General features: G+C 39.4%; 1 protein-coding gene across 1 annotated transcript in view; it reads left to right on the top strand.

Annotated features, from left to right (window-relative positions):
* Positions 1–8056, top strand: part of MYCBP2 (MYC binding protein 2) — a 280386-nt gene extending 272330 nt beyond the window's left edge. Inside the window, exons 81-83 of the mRNA XM_039252458.1 lie at positions 792–899; positions 1563–1728; positions 7230–8056. Coding sequence (XP_039108389.1) covers positions 792–899; positions 1563–1728; positions 7230–7345 — 390 coding nt within the window. The 3' untranslated portion in view covers positions 7346–8056. The remainder of the gene's footprint in view (positions 1–791; positions 900–1562; positions 1729–7229) is intronic.
* The last annotated feature ends 12315 nt before the right edge of the window (positions 8057–20371 follow it).

Genomic DNA, 20371 nt, shown 5'->3' with positions numbered 1-20371 from the left:
GAAATTTATTTTTTCTGTCCAATTAACCCCAGGATTCAAATTGTGTACTAATATTTATTTTAGGCATATTNATATTGGATACTGTTGAATTCCAGCACACAGTATAGCTTTGTAAATATAAGCAGTCTTCTGAGTAGAATTACCGAATTGCCCTTTCCTTTTCTTTTTTTTTTTTTTTTTTTTTTTTTTTTTAAGTAAACTCTGTGCCCAATGTGGGGCTTGAACTCACAACCCTGAGATTCAGAGTCTCATGCTCTCCCACTTGAGCTAGCCAGTGCCCCTTCCCTTTCCTTTTTAAAAACTTTTGTATGGATGAAATTTATTTTTTCTGTCCAATTAACCCCAGGATTCAAATTGTGTACTAATATTTATTTTAGGCATATTTTTTGTACTACAGTATTAAAATTTGGAAATTAGGCATGTTTATCAAAGCAATAGAAGAAAGCATTTAATGCTTCAAAATGAGAAAAATTACTTAAACTTTGCCCTGAAAAAGCACTTTCTCTTCACTCTTTAATTTACTGTTATTGATATTTATTTGGAATATTATACATTCCTTTGTTATTTTGCTTTGACAATACAGTGTTTGACCTTACTACTCTAAGCATGAGTTTATTTCAGATTAAAGTAGCTTTATTTCATACCCTCATCTAACCATAATGGGCACCCAGTAGGCACTGCAAGGAAGAGTCTAATAGATAATAGTATTTTCTAAGACCGCTTGATTTTACTTTCACTAACCTCATTCTGTATCTTCCATGGCAAAATTTTTGTTGTTGTTCTCCACATAGGCATATTTTGGTGGCGAAGCTCGGTGCGATGCTGAGGCTGGACAAGGGGATGACTATGATCCCAGAGAGCTCATTTGTGGTGCCTGTTCTGATGTGTCCAGGGCTCAGGTGGGTAGCACATTTTAATAGAAAGGACAGTTTAGATATATTACCCTTCTTTTTTTTTTCCAAAAATAATAATGTAACTAAGATGGTAGGAATAATATAGCAGGTTTTTGCCCAGTGCTTATAGCAGTGTATCATCTTTCAAATCAATTTATATATGTTACTTTCTTGGATGATATTTGCATTTTATAATTTTGTCTTCCATAAAATAACCACCATATCTCAACAAGTAATAAATTTACTTTTTTCATTTTCTTAAACCTGCAGTCACACATTTAGTTTTACCTCATTTTGATGAAATCTTCATAGTACATCTGTGAGACTGAGAGATAGATTAAATATTATTAACTATTCAGTTTGGCCGGCCAGGAAAAACTTACCAGGAAATTAACTGTCTTGCTTATTAAATCAGATTGACTATGATGATCTGAGATTAGAATTTTCGGCTTTCTGCAGACCTTTTGGGCAAAGCCATGCATTTATTCATTAATTTTTTAATGTGTATATATATATATATATATATATATCATCAGTTTTCCAGTCAGTTTTGAGATGTGTATACTCTCGTGATAAGAATCAACTAAGCTATATATATAACTATCGTAACTGTAATTGAAATAGACATGCTATAATAATCTTGTGTCTATTTATTTTCTTTTGCTATAGATGTGTCCAAAACATGGCACAGACTTTTTGGAATATAAATGTCGCTACTGCTGTTCAGTGGCTGTCTTTTTCTGTTTTGGAACAACACATTTTTGTAATGCTTGTCATGATGATTTTCAAAGAATGACTAGCATTCCTAAGGAAGAACTACCACACTGTCCTGCAGGTATGCTTTTAATACGTTTAAACATTGTTGTGTTGTATATACTTTTGAGTTTAATGTGATCACATGAGAACCCTGTTCTGAGTGGCAGAAATCTGGTTCAAACTAACCTAAAGAATTAGAGCAAATTTCTTGTCACTTGTAAGCTTTTGACATTCTGAGTGAAGTAGAAAGATCACCATGGTGATGAAGGGTTAGGAGTTGTAATGGAAATCAGTTGCCTGGAGAAGAAGGAAGTCAGTAAAAGAATCATTGGTTAGCACTAAAGGGCCATGTGAAGTTTGGAGTTATGAGTTAATAGAACAATTTTAAAGGATTTTGTGATTTTTTTTTTTTTTTTGAGAATTCTGGAACCAGCACCATAAAATGGACAAGTGATTAGATCTAGGATGGCTGGGAATTGGCAGCGTAGCGAGCATTAGAAAGCCATGGAGTTAAGCCACTGAGAATACAGGAGAAATGATTGTGTGTGGAGGTCAGGCTGACAAAAATAAGAATATACAAGCAAAAAGAAACTGAAAAGATGGGAAGAGGTCAGGAGTCTGGGAGTCCCAATGAAGTGGAGTGCCAGGCTTCACAGAAATGAGGGAAGTGGAAGGGAAGGTAAATATGACCAAAGAAGAGAATTTTACACGAGATGTATCTGAACTTGGTGAAAATTCATAAGGTATGTACTGTGCAGTACTCACAGCACAGTGTACAATCTTTTTAAAGCTGAGAAACATACTCATCCACTGCTTATCCGACAACAGATGCTAGAACCCTATAGAAAAAGCCTCTCAAAATTGCAGACACATCTGCCCTTCAACAGTCCCACTTCTGGGGATATACCTATATATGTGAGGTAAATAAAAAAAGCAGATATACAACATACACTATGTTCATTGCAACATAGCTTGTAACAATAAAAATTCATAAGCAATCCAGGTGTCCAGCAGAAGGGTGGTTACATACTAAGTACTGTGCACCATCAAAAAAAGAGAATGGTGAGGAGGATGGAGTTTCTGTGTACTGATATGAAAAGATGTGTAGGAGACTTACATGGAAAATCAAGTTATAGAACAAGGTACGTAGTATGCTGTCTTGTAGGAAAGGGGAAAATGAAAATATATACTCATATTTTTTATATCCGTGTTTTAAAAACTGGAGCGATACACTAGAAATTAATAAAATTAATTTGCTATTGGGAAAAATCGGGAAGATAGGTAGAGATGAAAGAAAGGTGACTTATTGTATACAGCGTTTTAACATTTTGGTTTTTAAGCCATGAGAAATATATTATTGATTCAGAACAAATAAGTAGGTTTTTTTTAAGTAGAGCTACTTTTGCTATTTTGTTTATGTTAATTAGATAAAAGATTGTTTGTGTCAAACAGAAACTGTTACATTCTTTCCCCTCTAAAGACTTTTTTTTTTTTTTTAAGTAGATGTAGTAGACTCTGAAAGAAGCAAGATTAGAATATGAGGCTAGGCGTTAAGGATAATGACCAGAATAAAGATGTGGAATGTAATAGTAGGAGGAGGGTGGTGAGCAGGAGGGCTTTTGCGTTGAACGTTGTAAGTCAGTGGTCTAGAAGTAAATGGGGAACCAGGAGACTTAGTCTTGCTTCCTGACCTCATGCTTCCTGGCCTCATGACACAGAGGAGCTCAGGGGATAAGCAGTTTCTAGTTGAGAAAGTTAGAGGCAAGCAATGTCATTAAGAGAAAATCCACATTTTTACTTAATGAAAGAAAGTTTGTTCTATGTTCAGAAACAAAGACAAAACAACAACCAAACACTAAAAGTAATCCAAAGGTTAGCTAGCAATAAAACAGGTGTGGAGAACACAGTGGTGGGGTGGTCGCTGAGAGGTTCCAGCAAAGGCAAGGCTTCCCCTCACACATTCACGTGAACATCCAGCTTGGCCACTACAGAGACTTTACCCTGGGAACAACCATGAGCCAGAGGTATGAGGCAGGAAAGGATTTAGAGAGATGACAGAAGGAAGGAACTGACATCGATCCTGGGCATTTTCACATACATCTTCTTACCTAGTTTTTACAACCTACAAGGTCGCTGGTGTTATCCCCACCTTCACAGACAGAAAGTTAAGGCCCAGAGAGGTTCATAACACTTAGACTGAGGCGTGTTCTCCCAGCCTTTCACATTCTTCTAACTCATTAACTCATCCATTCCTTTAGAGAACTGCAATAAAATTGAAGCAGACACCACAGTGAAATTGGCAGGGAAGATGACCATGCATTTTACTTAGAAGGACAGAAGGATTGATTCCCTAACCACTGTCAACCCATTAATTCCAATTTTTAATATATGGATGAGAACAAGAGTCCAGATTAAGAAGTTAAAGTAGATCATTCCTCTTTCTGTCTGTTAATTTCTAGAACAATTATTGACCACCTTCTTGGTGCCAGAATACTTAATCTCCACAGCTCCCTGCAAGTTAAATATTGCTGTGCCTGTTTAAAAGATGAGGGATCTAAGGGACGCCTGGGTGGCTCAGTTGGTTAAGTGTCCAACTTCAGCTCAGGTCATGACCTCATGGTCTGTGAGTTCAAGCCCTACATCGGGCTCTGTGCTGACAGCTCAGAGCCCAGAGCCTGCTTCTGATTCTGTGTCACCCAATCTCTCTGTCCCTCCCCGACTCACACTCTGTCTCTCAAAAATAAATAAATGTTAAAAAAAATTTTAATAAATAAACTGAAATAAAAAATGAGGGACCTAAGAATCAAGAAAGATTAAGTTAACTTTGCCTCACTTTTCTTATCTGCACAATGGCAACAATAGTTCCTGCCTCTATGACTGGTAGAAGATTGAGTTGAGGCACTAGAACAGTGCCTCAGTAGCAAGTGCGCAGATGTCTACAGATGTTTTTTCTTTTGTTTTTACTTTTACTATTACTATTTTTTACCTTCATGATTAGATTACTAACTCCATGAAGATAGTGGCCAGGTACTATTCATTTTTAAATCCCCAAGCACCTAATATAACACTAGTCACACATTAGACACTGAGTAAATATTTGTTGAATAAGTGATTCTTTATTTTCTTTAAAAAAAAAAAAACAAAAAAAATTTGCAGTTTGCAGGAGCCATTGTTGATGGTGTTGTATACTTGAGTTAGATCTGCCACTGAGTGTCCCACTTCCTGACAACTCTCCCTCACCCACCGGTGGGGCAGGCAGAATATCAGTGTACAGTGTGAATTGGGTGGGGGATACTGATACACACTATAAATTATATCTTTCTAGGTTTTAACTGCTGCTCTTGTGTCTGGTAGCCAAAACCAGCAGCTGACTTCTCCCTCTGAGATGATCTGTCTTCTTTGTGATATTTAGCCTCTTGACTTGGTCTTAACACTTTTATATTTGTAGTCAGTAGTTGTTCAGTGGTGGTAATGACAGCTAACATTTATTGAGTATTTATACTGTATCAGGCTAAGAGCTTCATAAACTCTAGCCTCTTATCCCTCCTGTTTTCCTTCTTTTAAACCTATAAAAGATAAATTCAGTAAGATCTCATTCCCCATTCATCTGGATAAGCTCATTCCATCCAATCTCATAATTTTCTTTCAGAGTCAAAATTTACATTTATTGTTTTGGTTACTAGCTATAGGAAACTAGTGCATACTTCTGTTCCTTCCTCTGTTGTTAGGGACTCTGTATTCAGGTATAAGCCCAGCCAGGATTCCCTACACAGTAAAGCTCCTCATTTGTAAATGAGCTAAAAGTCCTTTTTTTTTTTTTTTACTTTTTTAAATGTTTGTTTATTTTTGAGAGATAATGACACAGAGTGCAAACAGGGGAGGGACAGAGAGAGGAGACACAGAATCTGAAGCAGGATCCAGGCTCTGAGTTGTCAGCACAGAGCCCGATGCGGGGCTTGAATCCATGAACCCTGCGATCATGACCTGGGCCAAAATTGGACGCTGAACTGACTGAGCCACCCAGGCACCCCTAAAAGTCCTTTTTAAATGATAAGAACCATGACATGAAGCACAGTAATATAATAAGTCTTTTAAAATAGAAAAGTATAGTTTTATGTACATTTTTAAGCCTCATTTTCTATTTTCCCATAAGCGCTTCTTCCAGAATGTTATATTTTACATTATATTACCATGCATATATTTAAACTGATTTTCATTTTTCTACTAATCTTCCTTCAGATACTTTTAAAGTAACAGTCTTTAATAATCAGTCTTTCCATTTCATCAGTGTGTGCTTTTTCTTCAGAGATGGAAGAAACTAACATGGTTTGTTTACATTTAAATTTGTTTTCACCTGCAGAAAAACATTCCATACAAAAGTCTCCATATTCTCTTATCCAGAATAATTTTCAATTCAACTAAACTGACAGATTTTCATGTTCATTTTTTGTTCATTGTTCTTTGCTTTAAAATGATAAACCTCACTAATCAGGGAAATGCCAAACAAAACCACAATGAGATAGCACTTCACACCAATCAGAATGGCTAGAATCGGAAAGATAAGAAATAACAAACGTTGGCAAGAATGTGGACTAAATTAAGGAACCCTCGTGCACTATTGGTAGTAATGCAAACTGGCGAAGCCACAGTGGAAAACAATATGGAGGCTTCTCAAAAAATTTAAAATGGAAATACTATATTATCCGGTAATTTCCACTACTGGGTATTTACCCAAAGAAAATGAAAACACTAATTCAAAAAGTTGTATGTTCCCCTGTGTTTATTGTAACATTATTTACAGTGGTCAAGATATAGAAGCAACCCAAGTGTCCATCAACAGATAAATGTATAAAGATGTGTGTATACATACACACACAGATACACAGAGTAGAATATTATGCAACCATGAAAAGAATGAGATCTTCCCTTTTGTGGTAACATGGGTGGAGACATAGAGGGTATTATGCTGAGTAATAAAAAATAAGTCAAGTAGAGAAAGACAAATACCATGTGATTTCACTTAAATGTGGATTCTAAAAAAACTAAGCAAAACAAAAAAGCAGAAACAGACCCACATACAGAGAACAAACTGATGGTTCTGGGTGGAGGAGGTAAGCACAAAATGGGTGAAGGGGAGTGGGAGATACAGGCTTCTAGTTATGGGATGAATAAGTCACGGAAGTGAAAGGTACAGCATAGGAAATGTGGTTAGTGGTATTATAATAGCTTTGAATGGTGACAGATGGTATGGCTCACTTGGGGTGAGCATAGCATAATGTATAGATTTGCAGAAGCATTATGTTGCACACCTGAAACTAATGTAGCATGTATGTCAACTATACTTCCATAAAAAAAATGTTTAAGATGAGGTATCTCATTCATTAATAGAATAAGATCTATAGCTCACCGGCTATAGGCAAGATATTGTAGGTAAGGGATTCTGTTATTTTTAAAATGTATATTTGTGTAACCATAGTCCTTTTATTTTATTTTTTTAATAACTTACCAGTGATTTTTATTTATATCAGGTTTGTGTGTATGTAAAATTTTATGCTTTTGCCTCCTTCAAAATTTATACAGGTCCCAAAGGCAAACAATTAGAAGGAACTGAATGTCCACTCCATGTTGTTCATCCACCCACTGGGGAAGAATTTGCTCTGGGCTGTGGAGTGTGCAGAAATGCTCACACGTTTTAGAACACTCAGATCCCTTTGTCTACAGAGAAGTTGCCTTCATCCCCCAAGTGGATGTGGTAAAGTGTAAACTCTGCTCAGGATAAGGACGGGACCATTTTTACATCCATGAAAATGAACCATTAACAGTGCAAGAAGGATGCCAAATACCATGTACATAATTCTTGCTATGGAAAGTTTCCCTATTATTTTAGTTTATTTTCTTTTGAACCAAGACATCAAACTTGTGAGGTGTTTGCATGTGGCCATTACCGTCATTGGCCTGTGAAGCATTGAACATTTATAGATAATTGATATAAAAGAATCGCCATGCCCATGGACTAAGAATGATTCTGGCTTTCAAGCAAAAAAGAAAAATAATCATTGTTTATTGTATACTGCCTTTTTTTGTAATCCTGTATAATTGCATCACGGGTGGGGATGAAAAGAGGAATATTCTGGTTTATTTCCTAGACTGTTATTTAAAAAAAATTGTGTTAGGACTGGCATATAAATGTAATAAGTATCACACTGTATATAAAAATATCAATGTTTGTTCTGTATAAGAATTACTAAATTACAAATGCAGTTTCATTTAAACTTCTAGGTTAAGTTGAGCCTGAAATTTTAATGAAGTGCAATACTGAGTGTGCCTCATTATCCTGCAGCTGTAAACATATTGGAATGTACATGTCAATAAACCACTGTACATTTTTATACAGTGACAAAGTCTAACAACTGTGTGAGGTATTTCTTCCAAAACAAAATTTAAATATGGTTAAGGTCTAAATTCCATCTAATTTTCCTTGTTAAAAAATTCACTAACACAACACATTGATAACTTTCATAACTCTTAGGAAAAATAAGACTAATAATGAAGTACATTTTGGAATCTTAAACACTGGGAAGAATGTATAAATATATATATTAATAAACAGACACATGCCAAAGACAGATAAAAACCATCTAGGAAATTGAGCAACCTCCACCTTACTAACCAGAACCTTTTTGGACTTTTATAATCAATAAAATCACTAGTCTCATCTTTACAGACTACAGTGTGTTTCTGTAGATCTTTTTTACACTTAACTCATAAAATTGACAAATTGTTATTTATGAGTCATCATAAATCAGGTTATATTTATTTCATGAGAATGACAAAAGAATTTATCAGCTTTGTTCTATATTCCCATTGTTGGAAATACATAAATTGATGTGTCATATGTTTGCCTTAAACATAAAATGGAAAGATCAAATCTGAACACAGATAACTTAGAAGATATTTAAAGAATCTTCTAATAAGTTTCATAAACATGCCCAAGTCTTATTCTTCAGGATTTAGGAAAGATTGTTGTTAATGGTTTTTGATTTTGTTGTTAGCAGAGGAATAGCTGAGAGGTCATTTGAGCCCCACCTTGAAGAATAAGTAGCATTTCAAGGGGCAGAGAAAGGCGTAAGAAAAAACTATGTAAATAGAAACTTGTAAAATGTAATAGAACAGTGTGAGTAGTCTAACTCCTTATACTGGAGACTTTCCTGCCAAAAAAAAAAAAAAAAAACCCTGAAAATCACAGACTGATCTCTTCATGATGCAGTTTATGGATCCGCTGGATGTGCAAGCTCTTGGGCTCTGAGCAAGGACTTCTAAGTAGTACAGAAGGTCCCCCTTCATCTAAATAAGATACATCTGACCCATCACTGAAAAAGTAATGATAACACTTTTAAAAAATCTCCTAAGGAGATTATGCAAACTCCCTTTGCATTGGGTGATGGTGCCTCGGGTTGCAAGGAGTTTTTAATTGCCCCAATGTGTTTGAAAGCAGGAGTAATCTGTTGTCCTTAAGGGCACTCTTGGTGGTCCCAAGCGGAGAGCTAAAAGCGTTGCCAGCAGAACTAATCCACTCTCAACCTGCAGAATAACTTGGGGCAATATTTCATGAAGAAATCTTGATACTTTAAACAGAAAAACATTCTGAAGGCATTCACATGTTTATATCCTCAGAGGGCCAGTTGGGACTGGCTGCCTGTGTTCAAAGGAGATTCTAGAACCTTCAGGGCAATACAGTCTTCAGAACAAGTCGTTCTGCTGTGAGGATGTTGGGCAACAGGCATCAGGAAGGGATGACCCTGTTCCCAAGACAACCCCCAGCCCCAGGGTCTAACTCTCAGGATCTGCTGAGGAAGCCCTGTGTCTCTCTTCTTCCCCAGCCCTTCTCATCCCATGCCGCGTCCTGTGAGAGAAGACCGAGGGCACAGGCTTGGAACTGGCTTTAAATGTTTCCAAGAAACACAAAGTAGGTGCAGAGACTGAAGCTGTTCCTAAGAATATCCAGGAAACTTGGAGGGGAGAATGTGGTGAGGCCATTGTAATTACCATGGATTTAGATCCACAGGCCACAGGAATGAAGCCAACCTTCAGAATGCCACACAGATAGGAGACATCATGGACACTTGAGTACTGAAGAGAATACCATTTTGTATCCATTACCTTAGCTGGCAGATTGATCAGTTCCAGTGTGTAAATTGGCATGGAAAAGAAACAGGAAACTAACAAGATGCTTGAGTAGAATGAGCCATCTCAAATCAACATTCTAGAAATCAAAAGGATAAAACTTACTGTCATTGATGAGGAAGCTATATTTAATCATATCCCAAGCATCTCAAAACCAGAGAATATAACTTTAAAGTTATGACAAAGCACAGAAGGGAAATGCCTCTGCACGCTTTTTGGCTCAAGCATACTGTGCGCAAAGAAAACAGCAAGAAACAGAATCACCATAGCAGGAGTTAGGGAATCTAGAAAGAAACTCCCTTTTCTGTTATATTTTCAGGCCTAGGAAAAGCCATGTTTTAAGCAGTTTTCTGGCCAGACTTTAGGTCTAAAAACTCCTTATCCTATCAATAAACGTATTTGAAAAATATGCACAGTATTCTCCATTCTCTTTTTTATTCAACAGATGTTGATTCCCCTTCTTTTTCAGACTTCTCAGCCCCAACATCTCTCCCCACTTTGTCACTGGGTTCCACCTGTAAATGGTCATGTGTTTCTGACAGAAGCTCCCGGATGGGACATGGCAGCTCATTTTCCTGAAAAGCCCCAACAGTACATTAAAGAGCTGAAATTGAAGCCAGAAGGCCTGGGTTTGGGTCCTGCCTTTGCCTCTGCCTCTGTTTTGGCCATGTGAACCTGAGTAAGCTACTTACCCTTTGTTAATCACAATTTCTTAGAAAAAAATAATACCTAATCTAAGTCAAATGAGAAAGTATTTACACAAGCACTTTATCCCATAATCAAGTCTTTCTTGAAAGTGAAACATGGGGCACCTGGTGGCTCAGTCGGTTAAGCATCTGACTTCCGCTCAGGTCAGGATCTCATGATTCATGGGTTCGAGCCCCACATCAGGCCCTGTGCTGACAGCTCAGAGCCTGGAGCCTGCTTTGGATTCTGTCTCCCTCTCTCTTTGCCCCTCCCCTGCTCATTCTCTGTTGCTCTCTCTCTCTCAAAAATAAATAAATGTTAAAAAAAATTTTTTAATGTGGGTATTTCGTTTAATCCTCCCAGAAGTCCTGTAGGCTATAACATCATTAATTTCATTTCATGACTTGCATCAGACGGATCCCTGCTAATCTAATCTAGACTTGGCTGGGAAAAAACCCTGAGGTGTGAATCCAGTTCTTTCTGTCTCTAAAACCCAAGCTCTTTCTACCACATCATGCCATTCCTATTACATCACCAACTGGTTCAATGACAAAAAGTAATTTATGAAATAGCAACTGGACTCTTGCAATAACGGCAAAGTTACAAAGGAGACATGACCGCATTTGCCTCCAGAAGCGTGCAGCCTAGATGTGGAGGTGCGCAGCTCGAATCCCCTTGCGGGGCCGCCACTACACCGAGCACGGCCCGCTGACAGCCTCTAGCTGCATGCCTGCCACAGCATTTGGTCCAAAGCTGCACTCTCCCCAAGGAACCCCCGGCCAGTGGCAGAGCTGTGAGGTGCCAGAACCTGGCCGTTTCTGCCCGAGGAAGCGCTCCCTTCTGGGCAAATCTGGTGGGGACCCCGGCCAGCCCAGACTTCCTCAGAACAGCGCTACAGGTGGAAGCTCTGCCTACCTGACCTTCTCTCTACCACTTCTCATCTACCATTTCATAGATGCCACACCTGCGTCGCAGTCTGATGGCCCTCCATTCCCACTGCCCCCTCCCCCTTTCATCTCTCACACATACTACCCCAACCAGACTTACTGCACCTCTAACTTTATCTTGACATCTGTTTCCCAGAGGGCCTGACTGACACTAGGAGGGTGCTAGATTTTAAATGACTTACTTATTGTGTCTTCATTTCACAAATGACATAGGTAGCTTAAAAAAAATTCAGAGACTATAACAGGTAAATACTGAAGGGAGTTACGGTGAAAAAAATTATAGAAGGAAACCCAAGGTTAGAGATGAGTGTTGAGTAAGCATAATGTCTGAGGTAGTTGCTAGAGAATAAGCCATCAACTTAGAAACAAGATTCATAGCTAACAAGGCAAGGCAAAAACGTGTTGTTACAACTTGCAATGTCCATTTCCTCAAGAAAAGCAAAATGCAGGTATTTGAGCCTTGTCTTGAATGGATAATTTTTTAAATTTGTTTTAATGTTTATTTATTTATTTTGAGAGAGAGAGAGAGAAAGAAAACAAGTGGGGGAGGGGCAGAGAGAAGGAGAGACAGAATCCAAAGAAGGCTCCGACCCATCAGCGCAGAACCTGATGCAGGGCTCAAACTCATGAGCTGCGAGATCATGACCCAAGTAAAGATCAAGAGTTGGACACTCAACTGACTGCACCACCCAGATGCCCCAAGAATTGATAAACTTTGACAAGCGAATGTAGGAAAGAGCATCCCAGGGAGAAAGCATGGTAAGAACCAAAGCACTGATGTGTTCCCTGAAGTGGAAGTAAGATGTTTTGCTTTAGAAATCCATTTAATAAATATTTGGGCACCGTTCTATATTCACAGGTGACAGTGCATGCTTAAAGGGTGGGAACTGTGTTCCCACCTGCTTAGTAACCATGATTTACACATAGAAGTTACTCGGTGAACTTGAGTTAATGAGTAAATATGTGCAACTGTGCTGGGCCAAGTGCTAGAGAACACACATACAAAAGTATGTAAATAATACATTGTTGTTAAGGACTATAATTAATGTTTTCTAACAGCAAGAGAGAATTTTTGTTGAGGGCTTACAGTAGCCAACACTGTGTCAATGCATGAGCCTAGGGGGCAGAATAACAGCCCCCCAAAGATGCCCACGTCCTAATCCCCAGGAGACGTGACTGTGTAGGCCCCTGGTGGCAAAAGGGACTTTGCAGATGTGATTAAGGGTACAGACCTTGAGATGGAGAGATTTCCTGGATTAATCCAGCAGGCCCAATGTAATTACATGGTCCTAATATGGGAAAAAGGAGACAAGAAGATCGAAGCCAGAGGAGATGTGGTGACAGAGGCTGGAAGACCCTACACTACTTGGCTTTGACGATGGAGGAAGGGACGAGCCACCAAGGAATGCAAGTGACCTATGGAAGCTGGAAAAGGTAATGAGACACATTTTCCACTAGAGCCCCTAGATAGAATGCAGCTCTACCAGCACCTTGATTTTAGCCCATTTGGACTTTGACCTCCAGAACTATATACAATAGTAGATCTGTGTTGTTTGAAACCACTAAGTCTGCAGTAATTTGTTACAGCAGCAGGAGGAACAAATACAATGGGCTTCATGGGCATGATCACACTTTCATCTTCCACAAACCTATGAACAACTGTTTTTCTTTGGCAGGTGAGGCAACTCAGACTCACAGAGGTTAAACAACCAGCCCAAGGGTTTGCAAAGATCTAGTGCTAAGAGGCAAAGAATTGATACTAAGTTATTTTTAATATTGTTTATATATTGAAATAGTTGGGATTGACTGGGTTCAATAATATGTATTATTGAAGTTAATTTTACCAGTCCCTTTTTCCTTTTTTTAATGTGGCTTTTAGAAAATTTTAAATTGCATATGTGACTTGCATACGTTTCTAATAAACAGTACCGGCATAAAATCTCATTCTCAGCAATTTGGATTTTGTCACCAATCTTTGGATCTATTTTTTGAGGAAAGACATGTGTTTTAGGAAGATAATGCAGAAGAAGGGTCAGACAGTGGCTTGAAAGACAAGGTTTCTGTTGCTTCTTTCCTTTGAGAAGTTTATAATCTAACCCTAGACAGAATTGAAATAGAAAGAGATGACCTAAAATGAAATGGTTCCATCAGGCTAATCTGGCAGAGAGAGAGGTGTATACTGGAATAACCCAGAGAAGTGGTGTTGCTGAGCCAAGTCATCATAGAGGAGTGAGTGTCCTCACCAGAGGAGTTTCAACCAGTAGCAATAATAGCAGCGCTGCCTAACATTTACTGGGCACTTACTGTATGCCTGCCGCTGACCTGCTTGCTTTACATACATTAACTCAGGTCTAATGACAACTCTGTGTGGTAGATATTATTATTATTATTACTATTCCCACTTTACAGATGAGGAAACTGAAGCATAAAAAAAGTTAAGAAGATTGTTCAAGCTTGCACATCCTGTGAAAGCAGAACCAGGATCTTTAGAGAACTACCTGGCCCTCTCGGAAGAACTGCATTATGTCTTTCCCATAGTAAGATTGTGCTGGATCTGTCAACATGGACGGCATGGAAAAGAGGCAGTTGTCATGCCCATTCATCTTCCTGGGACTCCATCCGAGCCAAGCCCATCCCAGCCTTCCACCGTCCCTGTATAACGAGGCAGAATCACCCTCGGTTAATGGCAGCTACAGAGAAGATGCCACGTCCCACCCACATGCCCAGACATAGGACACAGTGAGACCAAATTCCATGATCACCTTTCAGGTAAAAGGAAACATCATTTGAGACCCAAGGAAGGGCCTTTCCAGGTCAAGTTTGCACTGGTTAGGAGTTTTGATTGACAAGCAAAAGAAAGCAAATTTAAAATAACTTCAGTGAGCACAAACAGACAAACAAAATAAATGCAATTGCTGGGATACCTCCAGGGCTGGGGGCTCTGACTGTGTCTCTTGTAGGTCCTCTGTCTGCATCTGTTATTTTTTAATGTTTATTCAGTTTTGAGAGAGACAGCATGAGTAGGGGAAAGGCAGACAGAGAGGGCGGGCCGGGGGTAGTGCTGGGGACAGAGGATCTGAAGCAGGCTCTAGGCGAACAGGAGCAAGCCCGATGCAGGGTTCGAACTCATGAACCCTTAGATCATGACCTGGGCTGACGTACAATGCTCAACCAACTGAGCCACCCAGGGGCCCCTCTCTGCATCTATTTTGCTCTTCTTTCTCACTGCAGAGCACCTTTTATTACTTTCCAGACCGTGTGGTAGAAAATGACCACATATTACTCTTGGGTCTAAATATTACAAGTCCAAGCATTCAAGCAAGGGATTGCTCTCTTTCCTTCAGATTAATTCCAAATTCCTTGGGGCAAGACTGTCTTAGACCAGATGGATAGGGACCAGGTTCATGAGCCCCTGGAAGCTATGACTTAAAATGAAGTAGATGGGGATGGGCTCCCCCCCGCCCCAAGAAGCTACTAGATAGACAACTGAATAGGTGTCCATACAGAAGCCCTAACAGACTTCAGTCCTGGATAAGAGGTGAACATGATGACTTTCTAATTATGATTCTGTGATCTTTTTTTAAAGAATTCCTTTTTTTTTTTTTTACAGTTTATTTATTTTCAGAGAGTGAGAGTATGCAAACGGGAAGGTCAGAGAGAGAGAGAGAGGGAGACAGAGAATCCCAGGGAGGCTCTGCACACGTAGCACAGAGCACAACTTGGGGCCGGATCTCATGAATCATGAGATCATGACCTGAGCCAAAATCAAGAGACAGACGCTTAACTGCCTGGGCCACCCAGGTTCCCCATGATTCTGTGAACTTACTGACTCCTGGCCTTGTGCTTTTCTTGCTACTTGGATAGATTGCTTGCCACTCTTCTGCCAAATTCCATTACTTTCTTCAGGATTTGAATCAAAACTGACCTTAGTCAATGAATGAGCTCTCCCTGTCTACTCCTCTTCTACTCTTCCTCTCATGCCCTCAGCACCTTTGTATACAGTGTTAATCTTATTATTAGGAACTTATACATCGTGTATATAGTATTTTCTAATCTCACTGGTGGGCGTTATCCCTTTAGACAACTACAGAAGGATGAGACCTTGTTCCTGTTCTTTTCTTTCTTTGCAACCACCAAGCTCCTTATAGACAGTGGAGGAAAAAAAAGGATAAGGGGAAGAAGAAGGAAGAAGAGAGGAGGAGGAGGAAGAAGCGAAGGAGGGCGTAGGAGGAGAAGGAGGAAGGGGCCACAGGAGCTACAGTCTCTTTCTCCTGGGTTCTATTAACAGGTTTCCTGTTTGCTGTGAGGTTTCCCATTCCTAGTGGGATGTGTGAAATTGGGGAGTCAGAAAAGCACAGAACTCGATGTATCATTTGGGTCCTCTGGTCCATAAGCAAACTCACTTATGACTGTTTTCTTGTCACCATCCTGTTCACCTCTTGAGATTCTCCCCTCCTTGCGACATCAAACTGCCTATTTATTCCCCATGACACATTTGAGTCACAGTAGGGCTCAAGTCCAGGCATTGCACTGTGTAATACCAACATTAGCCCTGTCCTGTCCTATTCTTTCATGACTCAAAGAAATGTTTACTGAGGCAGGGACTGTCGTAGGAGCCTAGGATCCATGAACAAAACAGACCCTAGCACTTATATTCTAGTAAGGGACACAGACATTAAACAATAGACATACATTATGTAATATGCTAGCTGACAATATGTGCTATGAAAAAGGAAAAAGTGCAAGGGGCCTCTGGAGTATCATTGTCAATTTGTTTACTTTTTGTTTTATTTGTTTCCAATTTTTTTAATTTTTAAAATGTTTTATTTATTTATGAGAGAGAGAGAGACAGCATCAGCAGGGGAAGGTCAGAGAGAGCGGGAGACACAGAATCGGAAGCAGGCTCCAGGCTCTGAGCTAGCTGTTAGCACAGAGCCCAACGCAGGGCTTGAACCCACAAACAATGAGATCATGACCCTAGCCGAAGTCAGACGCTTAACCGACTGAGCAACCCAGGTGCCCCTATTGTGTCTTTTATCAGTACTATTACTTTTATTAATGCATCTTTCCCCCTATATCATTTGGATTGAATTCTATTTCATCAGCTATTAGAATTATTACTGCAGCTTTCTATGTATTCATTTTCAATTCTATATATACTTCCCATATGGTTATTATATATTTATATTAGTCATATATATGTTTGTGAAATTCATAAAGAATGATTATTTTAAATATTTTTTTAAATGTTTTATTTATTTCTAGGGGAGAGAGAGAGAGAGACAGCATGAGCAGGGGAGGGTCAGAGAGAGAGGGAGTCACAGACTGAAACAGGCTCCAGGCTCTGAGCTGGCAGTCAGCACAGAGCCTGATGCGGGGCTTGAACCCACGAACCGCGAGATCATGACCTAAGCGAAAGTCAGACGCTTAACTGACTAAGCCACCCAGGTGCCCCAAGAATGATTATTTCAAAACTAGATGCGTATGAGAAACAAACGAGAAATTTGGGGAATGGAATTTTCAATTTCAGTTTATAGCTGGTATGAACTCTAGATTGGAGGCAAAGAGAAAATCAGTGGGTTAGAAGATAATATGTAATGCAGCAAAGAGAAACAGAGAAAAATATGAAAGAGCAGTTAAGAGACATAGAGGATGAATTGAGAGGGGTGAGTGTCAAGTTTGTAAGAGCAAAATGGAGGGATTGATAGGAAAGAACTATCTGAAGAGAGAGTGACATAGAGGACAGGAGTTTGCAAGAGAAGTTGTAACTGAGATGTGTGCATAAAGCGGGAATTTTGAAGATCTTTATCCTCTTTAAGGAATAGCTGGCCAAGCCCACAGGGGGATGAATAATAAGGTAACCTGTTTTAACTTGAGCTCTAGGTTAGGGAAAAAGTCTTCCTGAGAATTCATAACCATGGCTCTGTCCTCACACAGATTGGCATCTGAATTTATACTGTCATGACCCGAGAACTCGGGAGTCAAGAAATTATTATAAAAAGTTGTTCCAGGCTAGTAATACCTTGCAGCATGTAGCAGAAGCAAACACAAAAACTTCCCTAGAGTGGCACATCCTTAACCAGGTTACAAACTGATTTAAAAAAATAATAATAATAAAGAGAGAAAGAATTAAAAACAAGAAAAAATTCAGGAAAAATCAAGCAGATGTGAAAAAGATCCAAGTGTAACTTTTACAAATAAAAAATAAAGGCACAGATTGGCTTGACAGAAACTACATAGCTCTGAAGAAAGAGTGACGTGGAAGACCTATCTGAGGAAATTACAAAGTTTTCAGTACAGAGCAATAAAGACATAACAAAATGACATTAAGAGATATGGAGGCAATTGTGTCATGCAGAATAATTTATGCAGACATCTTCCTACTCAAGGAGATGGAGCTTAACTCCCCAACCCTTTAGCGTGAGCTGCGCTTAGTGATCTTCTTCCAAAAGGTGCAGTATGGAAATGGAGGGGAAAAAAAGTAACTTTACAGTAGAGCAACTTGACCTCACCTAATTAATGTGAACATCAAGAGGGATGAAGTCCTTTTGACAACATGTAGCCTTGATATGATGTGAAGAGAATGGTACTTCATACATTTGTGATCTTCCTCCCAGTGTAATCATGAGAAAAACAAGAGACAAACCCCTACTGAGGAAAATTATACAAAATACCGAAGCAGTATTCCTAAAAACTGTGCAAGTAGTTAAAACAAGGAATCAAAATGATGTTTTAGGAGCTACTGAACATAACCTAATCTATCTCAATCAGTGGAGTGCCAAGGTGAACAGATGTCTGTAAACTGTCACATGTAATATGAGTGTAATATGTCAGAATTATAGGATCTTTAGCAATGGGAAAAAATGCAAGGTCAAATGCTGATAAAATGGTCTCTAATATCTTCATTCATGCATGAAAATAATACTGTAGGCACCTAATAAAAATTTTAAATGTCAGTTTTTCCATGATGATCTCATTTGTTCATGTAAAAATTTATATTGCTTCCAAAAGTATTTTATTAAATCTATATACACATGAAGGTAGTGATACACATGAATAGTCCGTCCCTCGTAGAGGGGTACATTTTCTGTAGAGAATTTAAAAACTGTAATAAATCTGACTAAATGTTGGTTTGCCTTTTATTATCACATATATTGGCAATTCTAAACAGGGTTGGCAATAAAATATTCTTCAGTGCTGGACCAAACTACCCTACAGCCACCTTCTTCCTTCCCCTTCAGTGGCATTGATCTTGACTAATACAACTAATAAATGTAAATAGGTATTGACTGATTTGAAAGGAAACACAAGTTTCAAAACACGAGTTACCAAAAGGTCAAATAAAAGTAATAGGGAAGGATCAGGAACATTCAATAGGTAAAATGTGTCAAGATCCTCGCCTAGATCCTCCCCTTCTTTAGAGAGAGAATACACTACAATGAGGATTTTTAAAAGGGACCACAATTGGAGTGCAAGTTTTAATAGCCTCCTACTATTGCTCTTCATTCAGTCATATTGCAAAAAATGTTGCAATTCAGGTACATCCACATTATTATGTTGCTAGAGACTTTGTTCAGTTTGATCTGACGATCAGATAGCCAGGCCCTTAACAAACAACACTGGCATTTTCCCCACACCGAATCTTAATGTAATTTTACACATTATATTAGGGCTTCCTAGCTCGATTTTTGCAATGGAAGAGTAGAATACTCCCCTGGGCGTCATTGCTTTCCAGTCTCTTACATATGGGTCGGATCATTGACAAGATCTCTCTGGGTGAAAAATTACTTTTTATTTTGGAGGGAGGAAAGAGGGATGACGCATGATTCAAGTTATGGTTTTGTATCTAAGGACATTTCTCGCTTTAGGGACACCCAGTATTCAAAAATTCAAACTGTTAAAACAAGCTAAGTTGGTAGCACTTACAAACAAAAATGCCTGGATTGATAAGAGGCTTCACCCGTGGGTTATTTTTTAAGTAGCCGTCTAGTCCTTTACACTTTCCTTATTTCCTTATTATGTTTCAGAAACTTTACAAATTTCAGTCATCTATCCACTTTATTTTTTTTTTTTATTTATCGAGAGAGAGAGAGAGTGCGAGAGCAAGCAAACAAGCATGAGCGGAGGAGAAGAAAGAGAGAAGAGAGAGAATCCCAAGCAGGCTCCATGCTGTCAAGGAAGAGCCCCATACAGGGCTGAAACTCCTGAACCCGGAGATCATCACCTGGGCCAAAATCAAGATGGACACTTAATCAACTGAGCCACCCAGACATCCCATGAGTCTATCTACTTTATAAAGGTGGTTTTTAAAAAGTAATAACTGATGATAAAAATTATTTTAAAAATATGAAAATACAAATATTTTAAATATAAAAATCATTTGCTATCCCAATGTTAACACCGCCACCATTCTGCGATAATTCCTCGCAGTTTTTAGAACACCTTATGTCCCTATGCTGTATGCAAATTTTAACCCCTTGCGTTCTGTGGTGCAGTCGTGGCCATCCCAGTGGCCTCGCGGTGCAGAGGTGGGTCAGCTGTCTGCAGCTACAGTTTGTAACTCTGCCTCGGAGAACTACGAGCTGCTGGATGGTAGCAGGCTCGTTTCCCTTCCTGCTTCACCTCCCTAAACTTTCCAGTTTCAACAGCAGATAGTCTCTTCGGCATCTAGCTGGCTCCAGTCCTCCCACACTGGCTGCAAAAGGAAAAATCCCTAAGAGTAGCAGTCGCGTCTCAAGAGGAAAGCTGCCCACTCTCTGTGAACCGGGAGGCGGAGGCTCCCAGCTGCACGGACGGTGCGCGCTCTCGGCGGGCGCGGCCCACTCCCGCCCTCCCCTCCGCGGGCCCGCGCCGGCGGACACGCGCTCGCCCCCACGGGCGGAGACGCGCCGTGGAAAGCGCGCG

The sequence above is a fragment of the Hyaena hyaena genome, unplaced genomic scaffold (assembly GCF_003009895.1).
Source record: "Hyaena hyaena isolate Hyena2069 unplaced genomic scaffold, ASM300989v1 scaffold_413, whole genome shotgun sequence".
NCBI classification, from domain to species: Eukaryota; Metazoa; Chordata; class Mammalia; order Carnivora; family Hyaenidae; genus Hyaena; species Hyaena hyaena.
The sequence above is the reverse complement of the archived record's forward strand: the minus strand, read 5'-3'. Positions and strand labels throughout refer to the sequence as shown.